The sequence below is a fragment of the Fistularia commersonii genome, chromosome 25, assembly GCF_037954325.1.
Source record: "Fistularia commersonii isolate RoL2024-O1a breed Wild chromosome 25, RoL_Fcom_v1.0, whole genome shotgun sequence".
NCBI classification, from domain to species: domain Eukaryota; kingdom Metazoa; phylum Chordata; class Actinopteri; order Syngnathiformes; family Fistulariidae; genus Fistularia; species Fistularia commersonii.
In genome coordinates, this window is record NC_141308.1 from 3428565 (window position 1) to 3442328 (window position 13764).

The 13764-nt window shown below is 40.3% G+C and overlaps 1 protein-coding gene across 1 annotated transcript; it reads right to left on the bottom strand.

Moving 5' to 3' along the window:
• Positions 1-3045: 3045 nt before the first annotated feature.
• On the bottom strand, positions 3046-6294 carry glula (glutamate-ammonia ligase (glutamine synthase) a). Its single transcript, XM_086173030.1, has 7 exons — positions 6158-6294; positions 5437-5624; positions 5196-5357; positions 4663-4809; positions 4453-4580; positions 4138-4337; positions 3046-4058 (listed from the first exon to the last, which is right to left on the bottom strand). The coding sequence occupies exons 2-7, from the start codon at positions 5600-5602 to the stop codon at positions 3746-3748; spliced, it is 1116 nt and encodes a 371-aa protein (XP_086029156.1). The 5' UTR covers positions 5603-5624; positions 6158-6294; the 3' UTR covers positions 3046-3745.
• Positions 6295-13764: the final 7470 nt, after the last annotated feature.

Below are 13764 nucleotides of genomic sequence, written 5' to 3' on the forward strand. Positions count from 1 at the left end.
ATAGATAGTCCTTAAAAGGTATGATTATGTTTATTGAAAAACAATTCATATATTAATACACTTCTGTATATCTGTTGTCTGTGAGAAAGAAAGGTACTGTGTCTGTTCTGCAGCAGTGCGGTTGAAACTGTGCCACTGTGTCACACATAATGGCATAACCAATCACAGTGCAGGTAAGCTTGAATGACAGAGGGGCATTTAGCATCAACCCAACCACGCCAGGCTGCTGAGCCAATAGGGATGCTTCGTTTATCTGCGTGATAAATCCAAACTGCATGACTATCTGACTACAATGAGGAATTGAAAAAAGAAAAAAAATAACAAACACACACAGGTTGTTGTTCTTCAGACAGGGTTGTGTCAGCACATATAAGCCCGAGTCTGAAAAACTTCCCTTTTAGAGCAAATGCACGTGAGGGTTAATAGCGTGCAAAAATGTGGGGCATGGAAATGAAAGGACCTTTAAAGTTACTCTGATTCAAAAGGATTTATGTAATCATGCAAAGCACATGAAGCAGTATATTTTTGGTCATTACTAAATCAAAATCCATCCATCCATTATCTACTGCTTATCCTGCACTTAGGGTCGGGGGGGATGCTGGAGCCTATCCCAGCTGTCGTTGGGCGAAAGGCGGGGTACACCCATGGATCGGGACGCCAGTTGATCACAGGGTCACGTACAGAGACAAAATAACCGTTCACTGTCTAATTCACACATTCTGGGCATTTTTTTTCCAGTTTATTCAATTTACCAACTGCATGTTTTGGACTGTGGGAAGAAACCAGAGAAACAAGCAAAATTTTAAATGTAAAACAAATCCATACTATTTCTTGCAAAAAAGAAATGTACCCTCTGTGTCTTGCTGTATGAATCAAAAACAGTTTTCTTTCTGAGCCAGTTAACAAATTTAGTCATATCTTTATCTTTCTGAGTCATGTCCTCATGTCTCTCTGCTGCCACAAATGTTGGAATGACTGGGAAGTACTGGTCTGAACTAGTTTACTGTCTTACACAACAACAATGTCCAAGTGAGAGGAATCATAATAGAGAGCTTCAATTCTTTCTGGCAGATATTTTTCCCTCCAAGTCCTATTTTAAATTAGATTAAATGTATCAATATCTGCAGTGTTAAACAGCATGCCAGAATGTGTGTGAAAGCTAACTGACAGCATTTGAAAGCTGTATTTGCCCACAGGGAGAAGAGTAGTTCCAATTATGAGACCCCGTTTCGTGTTTTTTTTTTTTTCTCTCCTTACATAACACGGATACCCCTCCCCAACCCTGTTCTCCCGCTCTACACATGAACAACCAGGATCCAGCCTGTACATTCTGGTCGTTGTCATAGCAACATGACAGCATCCCTCTCCATCCTTTGTCAAGTGTCTCCCCATCCTTTCAGCTTCCCAGGCAGAAGGTGGTGTGGATTATGCATGCAAATTGAACCATTAGTTGGGCCTTAAAGGCGGACGGTGGACCAGGAATGGATTAAAACTGGATTTTGTTTTTCTCCTCCTGATAACAAGAATGTGTTTCTCCATACATCCTGCAAACACCTGACTGGTTTTGTATCTTAGACAAATGACAAGACACAGCCATCAGAAGTGTTTAGGATTATTGAGTTGTGGCTCCATTGAAATTCTGCGTCGAGATTTTGACTGTTCACTTGTCCATAGGGATGTAAAATAGAAAATGGCACAGGTGGGATGAAACAACGGATTGAAAGAAGAGACACATTTTGTGGTGCTCTTTAGTTTAGTTAAAAAGAGAAATAGGTCAAAAAGTCCAATAGGTGCCCCCACACAAATAGCCAAGTGATAAGACTGATAGAGAAGCAGCTGATATAGTCTTACTTTGGTTCATGCTCTCCATCCCTTTGTTTGGCTATCTCTCACTTTCTCTCTCTCTCACACACACACCACAAACGTGTATGCAAGCGCCTGTGCACACACACACACACACACACACACACACACACACGTGAGATGAAGTCAAAGGATTTCTGAGCCACCTTTTATCCCCTGTACTTGTCAGCAGTTTGTCAATGAGATCATCGGGTTCAGGTGTTGTCTTGGACAGCATTCCACCTTTGTCCCTAAAATTTGCATCGTCACAGAATCACATATCTTCCGCTGGAAAATTCAATGGTAGCTCTGAAAATTCTAAAGTTTTACACAAAGCAAAGTGCAAAGTGCAGTGATGATTTAGACCTTTGTGGAAAACAAGTCCAAATCAAAGTTAAGACACTGGTGGCTTGAGGCCAACCGCTATACTTTGAAATAACACTAAACCTGCCTTTGACATGATTGGTGGGTTTGTTGGAACTGAAGCCAATGAATGACCGGACGGTCTGTTGAGAGGGCAGTTTGGAAATAGGGGAAAGGTTTTTAAGCAAACTCTGAACCCCCTTCCTCCAAAACATCAGGATGGAAACAGAGAAGTCTGTTCCAGAAGACGGGGACAGTATGTTTCTGGTAAGACGTCAATGTGAATTTTTTTCTGTAGCAAAATAAATCACATCCCATCCCTGTTTGCACTACTACATCACAAGGGCCAGAAATACTTCTTGATTCTAAAATTAGGTCCCTAGAATCATGAATGTCAGCTTTTAAAAGTTGCTTAGCATCACTACTTTGTCATTACTCCCTTTTGTTATGGTTGTTAAAAGACCCTATCAAAAGTATGGTGGCATTTTAGATCTGACAAAAGTAGAACCGACAAGTAGTTGATATAAAATACATGGGATGAGAAAATCTTTAGTTATCTTACGGAAACATTTTGTCAAGAGCTGTTTGAACAGCCTCTACGGTCACCAACTGAGAATGTTGTCAACATATGTAGTGATGTCACATGCAACATATGTAATGAGGTCACGCTGAGATTGAATTCGTAGTCAATGTCAAACCCCTAACATGGACTGGCAACTTGCAGCTGACTTGCGAGTGACACCTGACACCACTTTCCAAAATAGGACCTGCATCAAGCCAAACCTACCATTTCTGTTAGAGGCCACTGTTTTGTGTTTAGTGATGAGTCAGACAGCAATATTGTGATAAAATAAAAGTTTTAAAATGTATCAACACCGGGCTCAGTAAATGATGTTTTTACCAAATCAGGTGCATTACAATATTTCAGTTAACAAAAGGATAAAACTCCTTAAGGAAATCTACAAATGGCAATATGGATATATCCACCACATTTGAACATTGCACGTCTGGACACAGACATCTACAAAGTGTACCATACAAGTGACCCATTGTGTCAAAACTTCAAGACAAATGCTGCCATTTAAAAAAAAAAAAAAAATAGACACTTCATAAAATCCAAAAGAATTAGTAACTGGATAGTTGAAAGGCAGGTCAACATATTAGCAGTACATGAACTAAAGTGTTTTGTTTCTTTTCTTTCTTTCTTTTTTTTTTTTTAAAACATGCTGGCCAACTTTAGCAGCTCTATGCTTAGGTGTCCATGTGCTTTAGTTCATTTAGTCAGACAAAGAGGAAAAGATGACATGGGCTAGAAAAGTGTTACAAAAGCCAATCCCTTCTTAGGAGAGGGGAAGACGTACCCTGCCGTTACCAGCTCACAACTATCGATGATTAAACCTTGTACAATTTTTTTTTTTTTTAGTTGACCAGCCAACTTTACACCACTAAAATGGAGGTTAAAATGTCAGTGGGAGAAAAGAATAGTACTAGCTAAGAGATAATGTTAGGGCAGTGGGAGGCAGTCCTTGAGATGGAGAACTTAGTAATCCGCTGGTTCGTCGCCCTCCTCGTGGAGCAAACAGGTGCGGATGAGGGCCTCGGTGACGCCGTAGGGGTCACAGTTGGCTGATGGCCGGCGGTCCTCAAAGTAGCCTTTCTTCTCCTGGCCAACATTACGGGGAATGCGAATGCTGGCACCGCGGTTGGCTACCCCGGCGGAGAATTCGTTGATGTTGGAGGTCTCGTGATGGCCGGTGAGACGGCGGGCATTGTCCAGCCCCCCCTTGGGGTCGTAGGCACGAATGTGATAGCTGTGCCTCCTCCCAAGCCTCTCAATGCTGTCTTCAATGGCTCTGTAAGCAGAAAATAACATGATTAAAAACTACTCATTAGCAAGGATCAATCTAACGCTGTGTAGCTCTATAGACTCACGTTAGGCCACAGTCTTCTCTCATCTCTTTTGTGCTGAAATTTGTATGGCAGCCAGCACCGTTCCAGTTGCCTGGGATCGGCTTTGGGTCAAAAGAGGCAACGACGCCAAAGTCTTCACAGACACGGTGCAGGATGAAGCGTGCCACCCAAAGATGGTCACCCATGTTAATGCCTTCACAGGGTCCAACTTGAAACTCCCACTGGAGGGAAACAATTACCGTCAAAATCATTCACTTGCCAGTTAGGCCATGAAGATGTGTGCTGCAAAAAAAAAAAATGTAAATAAATAAAGACAAGAGGAAGTGGGCTTTCTACCTGGGCTGGCATCACTTCTGCATTGGTGCCACAAATCTGGACTCCAGCATACAGACAGGCTCTATAATGGGCCTCGACGATATCCCTTCCATAGGCTTTGTCTGCCCCGACACCACAGTAGTAAGGACCTGCAAATACATATTGTCAGCCTTTTTCATCTCAAGACAGAGGGAAATTGCATTCAATCAAATGTTTTGCAGAAATTCTTACCTTGTGGTCCTGGGAACCCATTAGATGGCCAGCCAAAAGGGTGTCCGTCCGTCCCCAAAATTGTATATTCCTGCTCCATGCCGAACCAGGGATGCTGGTCTTCCACCATTTTCATCACTTTGTTGCAAGTGATGCGAAGGTTTGTTTCTTCAGAGTGGGCAGGGGGGGAAATTAAGTTTAGAGGTGGGCCTCTCATTCAGTGATGTTATTATTCTACATTACAATCATTTGACAGACGCTTTTATCCAAAGCGACTTACAATGACCGATTTGACCGACTCCTAGACCGATTAGTCTCTAAATCTCACCGAGATATTAAGTCAAATGTGTAAGGTATAGATTGAAAAGTACTACGACATGACTGTGCAAGAACAACCAGGTTAAAACTCATTCATCCAAGTTTAAAACCCTCAACGGTGGATCAGTAGCGATCCAGCTTTCGGAACGATTCAACGGGAGTTGAACCTTGAATTTTTACATCTTTCCAGTGGACGAGTGATGCAGCCGTTATCGGATCTTCTGGTCATGCGTTACCTGCAGGCATGCGGTTGTACTTCAGCACTTCACACAGGACCAGCTTGTTGGGGTCTTTGCGGAAGGGATCGCGGAACATGGCAGCGGGAACCAGATACATGTCGCTGTTGGAGCCTTCAGACTGGTAGGTGCTGGAGCCATCGAAGTTCCACTCGGGGAGATCTAAACAAGCGGGCGGGGGACGACCCCGATCACAACACTGGAACACCAAGAATCAATTGACAGTGGAGAAGAGGCTTACCTTCGATGCTTTTGGGTTCGGAATCCAGTGTCCTTGTTTTGCATCGCAGGCCCTCCCCTGTGCCGTCGATCCAGATGTACATCGCTTGGACTTTTTCCCCCTGAGGGAGCTCCATGTACTGCTGCTTGACAACTTTACTCAAGCTGGCGCTGGCGGACGTGGCCATCTTATTTCCTTCTACAACACACCTGGCGACAAGGAGTGGTATATGAGATGCTGCGCGCACCGATCACATGTTGCGTAACAGCGGTTTGGAGGCGCCAAACAATAACGTGCGACCATTGTCTCTCCTTCCAGAAGGGGGGAGAGGGGCGAAAACAAGCTGAAAAAAATGGCAAGAGATCGTACATTTCCAGCTTTTTCCCACACCTCTCGGCGTTAGAATGAAAAAGAAAACGGCGTTTTAACGCTCCCCGCCCAATAACCGTATTTTAACCAGAGGCTGCCAGCTCACAAAGAATGGCCACAACACACTTTGAAAAAAAAAAAAAAAAAAACATCCCCCACCTCTCGCCCCTCAAAAAACAACCAAAAAAAAAAGGAAAAACAGCACCTCGATAGCACACTTTGTTGGCGCGTTAACAGTATGAGGTAATATTACATCATGGGTGAACCTACAACCGAACCCCCACGCAGACGCGCGCAAAAATGAACGACTCAACTTCTCCAGACAAAGTAAATCGAAGATCACCAAGGGAAACGCGACGGGACAAGCGATTACCTGCAGAAACGAGGAAATGTAAATAAAAACTAAAGGACTGACAGGTCCAGTATCTTGTCGGCTTCTGCTTCTCTACTGACTCTCTCATCCTCCGCCGGTACCGTCCAGGATGTGGTCGCCTTTATAAGACCAGGAACTGGGACGTCGCGTCTTTGATTGGTCGGAAAGCCGGCGTTGTGTTTACTCCACAGCGACTGAAGACCTCAAGAAAGACGATCATTGGACGGGAAGCACACGGAACTGCGACGCCCTGTGGCAAGAGTGTCGGCCGCGTGTTTCCCGTGTGTGTGTGTGTGCGACTTCTCATCCGCACGCGGAATCGCCAAAACCGACGCAGCGCAACGAGTCAGGACACAAAAGGTGAAGGGACGACGCGCGGATGGGAAGTGGATTTTTTTTAAAATTTCAAACAAAACAAGGAAATCTACTCGATTGTGTGGAAAATGTGCAAACATACTCGGCTCAGACATAGAAGGGGGTTCGCTCGGAGGCTCCCACTTGTGGTGGCAGTTAGATAATCCACGTTGCGGGTTTGACTGGGCAGATTATGTAATAATCTGCGTTTTTGTGCCGGTTTGGCACAGGATGCCCACGTGAACTAATTTTGCACGAATAATTCCACGAAGATCGATAAAATAAGACATACATGTAGGCTACAAGATGGCTTGGCTTTTCGTTTGAATCTTCTTAATGATGTTTATTTTATTGATTTATCTGACGTTATCGGATCGAATATAGGTTGCCTGCCATGTGTTCTTGTAAATGATGAAAAGATAGATAGACTTAATTAATCCCAGATGGAAATGTATTTGTCATTCCAGCCATGCATATTTATACTGTATAAAGCTACAGATTAAAAACAACATAGAAACAACATAACATACACAGAATAGGATCAAAATGGGAACACACACAATATACCCACAGAATAGGAACCCCTTATATGTGTACGTGTATATATATATATATATGTATATATATGTATACATGCATCTGATGTCTGAGACACAAACATGAGCATACATACACACACACACACATACTGTATATATATTGTAGCGAGTCACGAATGTTGGGGTTTATGTTGACGCTTGTGTGATTTTGGGGTTGCTGGGAATTTTGTGGGTGTGATTTGGGGTCCAAGGAATTCTGTTTATTTTTCTTCTTTTTTTTACCTGGAATTGAGTGGGAACAGTTAGTTGTATTGCAGGGTTGTGTGGTGTGGCTGTGGCCAAAAACAGCTATTGCTTATTAAACAGCTGTTTACCGTCAACCAGGTGTTTTCCCTGACTAAAATGCTACAAAGGATAAGTGGCAGTTAATGTATGTATATTTATAAACACAAACATTTTCAAACGGAGGCAAAAAAAACATCAGCAACACAACACTATAATGTGTCCACATATAATGTCCACATGTCATGCTGAATAACTTAAAGTCATCATTCATTCATCCTGGAAAATGTTGCTACTATTGTTTCATGAATGTACTTGTTCATCTATATCATAATTCAGTCACTCCATATGAAATGGTGTTTGTACTTGGGATGGGAAATGTATTGATAAAGCAATATATCTCGATAGTCACTTTTGCAGCGCAATATGAAAACACAAACACAGAACACAGCAGTTGTTTTCAACATATTTCACAAATATACACATTTCACCTTTTTTGTAGATTAGTAAGAGAACTGATTAAATGTTATACTTTTTGCTGCACATTGCTCAGATACAGAATTTACATGTGGTGTAAATGACATGGCTTTGCCTTTCAATTTTTGTTTTATCTCAAGGTAGTTTTCCATTTCGCACATCGATGTGTCAATGAATTTTCTTGCAACATATGAATCACTGTTTTATTGTTGGCGTGACAATGCTGTGAGTGCACAGTATTGGAGTAATTGTATGACCCCCTCCTCCTGTTGTTTATGCTAATGTGGGCTGTAGGCTTGTGCAAGGCACTTTGTTTTTTGTGTAAACCTGTTTTATTGAAAAAAAAATCCCTAATTATTTTCATTGAACATATAATTGCAGCCAATCATTTTAATCCATCAGTCAGGCACGATTTAAGGAAGAAAAAAAAAACCCTTTATTTTTCACATCCAGTTATAAATACAACAAAACTTGAACACTGAGTTTAACCCATCATGGATGAAACATGAGTGTTTGGCAGCTGCTTAGCGGTGCCAGGGGAGCAGTTAGAGGTTCAGTGTCTTGCTCAACAACACTAGGCCAGACTAGGAGGAGCGCAGGAATCAAATCCGGACTGTTTGTTTCCAAGACAACCCCCCTGAGTCGGGCCGCCTCTCTGCAATGTTTTCAGCCAGTTTTTTTTAATCCCCACGCCAGGCAATATTTGACTCACAGTGCATGTTTGTTTGGTGTTCAACAATTTAAAGTTCCCCGGAAAAAAAAAAATCTCTGTAGTTTTCTGTTTAAGCTTAATGATTAATAAACTGTTTTGGTTTTCATTCAATGATTGAAACTTAAGTTGACTCTGGCTTCCAAAAGTGAATGTTTGTTGACAGGAGGACTACAAGTTTTGTACAGACAGTGTTCAAAACAGTAAAATGCCATGCAGGTCATGGTGCTCTCTTCATAACAACTGGACTTGTTTATTTCTCTCAAGACACAGCTCATCTGGGGACATCATCAGTTTGAAATGACTGTAGGAGTTTTTGGTATATATATATATGCATAAGAAATGGGGGCGGGAAAAACAAAAGAAATCAAGGGGGTCCCCTGAATAACTCAAAGTAAACAAGAAAGTAAACAAGATTATTCGACGTCAACAACAATGTTGCCTCTTACAACAATGTTTCAGCACTACGTCAGAGGATGAAGTGACCCACTGTCCATTTCATTGTGGTTTTTGCTCATACTGTATGTACATTGATGTTGTTTTCTCTATTACCAGCCATATATGGCTCTTTCTTATTGAAAAAAAAAAAAGGAATTTGACGACTATTTGGACTGCTTTTAGGGCCTGAAGCTACCGAGTACTCTGGTAGAAATGGAGTGGACGCAAAACATGCTCCGAGGTCAGAAAATGCATTCAAGCAAAGGTCTGCAACAAGAACCCAGGTGAGTTCAGTAGCAAATCATCAGTATTGAAATCAAGAGTTCCTTCCATTGATAATAAGCAAAAAAACCTGTGTGTCTGCATGCACATCGAATTTGACTTGTTCATTGCTCCTGTATGCATTTTATTTTGATTGCAGGTTATAGTAAGTCCAAACAGCAGCACAGTGAAAGTCACTTATTCATCATAAAAAAAATGCCCTCTTGATTGTTCCTCCGCCATGTTTAGTTTGCGACTCAGTTGGTGTACAGCACCACCCAAAGGACATTTAAGGAGGAGGATGAAGATTTTCCTTTTTATCATTTTTATCGGTCATTGTTTTTATCATTTTATCATTAACCGGTCGTAATAATGAAAATTAATTTTTCGTTTTTCTTTGAAATACTACTCTTTGTTGAAATATATTTCCTATTGACATTGTTCATAAAAACACATTTTTATTGAGAATCTACAGAAATATTCTTGATCGAGTCACATGGACAGCATTAAGGAATCATGATATTTTTGGGGCATCTGTTTACATCATCATTTCATTTAGTTTAGTCATGATCATTTTCCATAGTGAAGTTATGAATAAATATTACAAGTGAACATAGATTTCTTCACCAGACTTTTGTGAGATCTTTCCTTCATTTTGTCTCACACAGTGTTTTTCTCAATTTGATCTTTCCAAACACAGGAATTGCAGATGACCAGTCAGTTATGAGAATGCAAATTTACTTTTTTTTTTAATTTTCTTTTCTCTTCACATTGAGCTGTTTGTTGCTGTAAGACGTAATGTGATGGCCTCGTGCGACTGGATTGAACAAATAGCAACAAGACAAAATGTTAATTTACGTCCAATAAGGATTACATTTGTTTCCAATTAAAACCACTAAAACAGAATGAGACGCTATCCAGATAAAAGAAGAGGCAGATTGTAGCCGACAATAATTAACAAATAGCTGCAAGGAAACCGGATGACTCGAAATGAAACTGTCTTGGGTCACAATGGTCACTGTTACACGAAAGCAATCAGCTCAGAGGTCGTGTGCTGGTAAATACTTGTGTTTTATGGTTTAATTCCTATCCTCCACAAGTTGACAGTGAGTATGACCTCGTGATGTTGACCTTTCAACCAAACATATTAAAATAGTACTGGGGAGACTGATTCTGTTGAAATCTTATTTAAGTGTTGCTTTACATGTCTTTGTAATCTACTGACACAATCATTTGCAAATTGGGTGGAAACCCATTTTTGCATTTATTGTATAAATCCCTTTTACCGGCTTATCTACCTGATAGGTGTCATTCAAATAGCATCTGGCATGCAAGTCGAGTCGGATTTCATTTGTATAGCGCCAGTTCACACCATGCAAAGACGTGTGTCGTGTAGACGGCGTATTAGATCACATTATATGTCAGAATAAAACTTTAAAACTTTCTTTACTGAAATTATTGCCACCTCAGAGTATTATAGACACATGCTCCTGAGAAAATAACAATCACTAAATCATCCTTTTGAAACTCAAGACTTTAAAAGACAATTAGGAAATGTAAATATACATTGGCTTTTTAAAGATAATGGTCTTCATTATTATTCTCAAATTTTCACACAATTTGATCCTGATTGTCACAAATTGTTTCGGAAATAATTGTTCTAGCAATTTCATTCAATTGCTTTTTCACTGATGGTCATAAAGTGGTTCACCTTAACCCTTCCGCTGCAGACCCAGTGAGACGGCTCATTTCTCTATTAAATGTCAACTTCCTGAAGCTCAAAACTGCTTGGGATGCAGTGATTTGTCCTTGAAGTAGCAACACCCTCATCTTTTCGGGGACTAGTGTCTTATATCAAGTGTCTTATATTAAAACAGGAGTTGTCATAAGAACTCTCCCTTAGTTTACATTTTAGCTGTAGTCTGAACAACAGTCACTCTGTTAAAAACAACATATTTTACTCAATGTACTATGAGTTTAATTTATATTTAGTTTCTATATTTCACAACTACCATCAGATATCTATATGTAGGTAAAATTTAGAACCTTGATCCAGTCTCCATAGTCAGGAATAAACTGCCTTTTGCTGAATAAAATATTGTAGTCTTTTAATGGGTAATAAGCTGATTTATTTCTACTCAATTGTATTGATGCACCGTTGCAATTCTGTGAACGTCATTGATGGGAATGGTTTTTATTATATGTACTTTTACTGTTGGGATGTAGTCACTCAGCAAAAACTGAACAACTGAAATGGTGCTGAAAATCTACTGACATGTAAAGGCCTGCAGAGCAGCTTCGGGGAGCTGTGCAGGCCTGCTTTGAGTTAACATATGCTTTTGCGAAACCAGAAATAAAAAGAAATAAAAAAGGGCTACCAAGCAGAGAAGCAAATATTATCAAAAGCCACATTAGAAGAACAGATACTGTATTAAAGTTAAAATTGTGATCAATTTGCAATTCAATGTGTGCTAATCTCTCTCCCTGTCCTCATGTAACAGAAATGCAGTGGCTTTCTCAGTCAAAAATCAAAATTCATAGCTCATTGAAACAGACTTTTGCAAAACAATGGCACGTTTCATAATTATTTCCCTGACCTTGAATACATTCTCTTTTTTTGTACGTCGCTGCAGTATCCCTCGATATCTCTGAGTTGTAACTATGATCTTCACACGCCAATGAGGAAATAGCCCAGGGTTGAAGCTATGACGCATAATTTATACGATAATAAAACTCTTTCTACTATGATTCAGTGCTTTGGCTACATATTTACATGGTTGAGAAATGTGGCAATCATGCCAATCGTAAGACATAAGCTAAAGCATATATACTGTACAAGCACTATCAGTGTTGAGGTTTTCTTTTAACTTAAAAGGGTAAAATGTGTTCCATTCAGTTGCATTTGGACGCCGATTGCTTAACTTTGATATAGATTAAAAGATTGCACGCTGAGCTCCAACCCCAGCCGACCTCACACCCACACACTCAAACCCACAATCAGCAATACAAATGACACAGATAAGATTATATTCCTCACACTGGCAAACCTAATGCACAACCTGACAGCCTAAGGCAGTGTTTTTTTAAGGGTCTATCCCATTTAATTGACTATATACACCCCTGCCTCTCAAATTTGTAAACCCGAATCATCACTTATGATCATTTAGTGGTGTTTGTGTGATGTATTTCTAGTTGATTTCATGGTCCTTTTGACTATTGCTGTTTCTTTTTATATTATGTCCAAACTGATAAATGTAAACTGAATGGAAGAACATTGGAAAAAATAGGAAATATTCTGCTGCTCCTCAATTGAAGCTTTAATTGGAAGAGCCACGCACTAACGTCAGCAGAGGGCAGCAGCTACCAGCATAGGAATACATCAGCAGGAAAAAAGGACATTTTCTCTCTCACAGGAGAATTTTTCATTTTTCTTGATTGGATTATCCTTGCATTTAATGGAAAAATACATACCAAACAGAATGAATATAAAACCTCTCCTCAGAAGTCTTCTGTCGGCATAGATATGGCCTTCAATTTCTCCTTTTATTCATTTTGTTTGGTTGTTGCATGTCAAATACGTATGTTGTAAAATAAAGTGGCATATGTAAATACCATTAAATCAAATGAGGATATTTCGGGTTCATATTTTTTTTGAATGAAAGACAGAAGTAAGTCGATTTGTAAGTTTGTTTTGTTCTTTATTTTCATGAGAAAGGGCACCTTTGAATTCTCCCTACAAACTTATCGCAATCCTTCAGCAGTAATAATAAAAAAAAAAAACAACCTCCCCACGCCTTCACCCCACTCAACCTTATAACAATTAGGCCCTTACCCCCTGCGATCCCTTGCCGTTCATATATCATCATGTCCTCTACAAACCGCATGACAACCCAGTGCCTTAAAAATTAATAAGGCTGACAACATACTTGTCGCTATTTCAATGCCCAGCATGTCCTCTGTGACTCATCAGTTCAGCTGTAAATCAGGCCAGGAGGGGCCTCGAGGGACTCTGTTGCTCTAAAGCTCCTTTAAAGCATTTAATATGGAGCGTCAGTAACCAAACACTTTGCAATAGCACTTATTGGCATGGCAGCATGAAAAACTATTGATTGTTCGAATGAAAATCAACAGGGGCACGAGCTGCTGCAGGGATTGTTGCGTTTGTGTGATTCTTTTGTCTGCATCACACTGCCTCTATCAGAGAGGATGAAGGCAGAGCAGCGTGAGGCATCATGGGTCATATTTAATCCAGCCTCGCTCTTCTTTGGGATAATAACTTTTTTGCTCCATTCCAGGGCTTGTCTGTCATCTTGACATGGCAATATCTTCCAACTCCACCGTTTCATAGTCAGTTTCATTTATTTCCAAATACCATTTCACACCCTGCTGGCTTTAACTAGGTATTATACAGGGAATGTGCTGCAGATTGAATCGTGACAGAGACAACAACATTTCTGGTGAAAAATAAGTGAATATTGTAAGTGGACTATATAAATTTTTTTTTGACTCCATTTCCCTGAATTTGTGTGTTTGTCATTCCGCTGTCG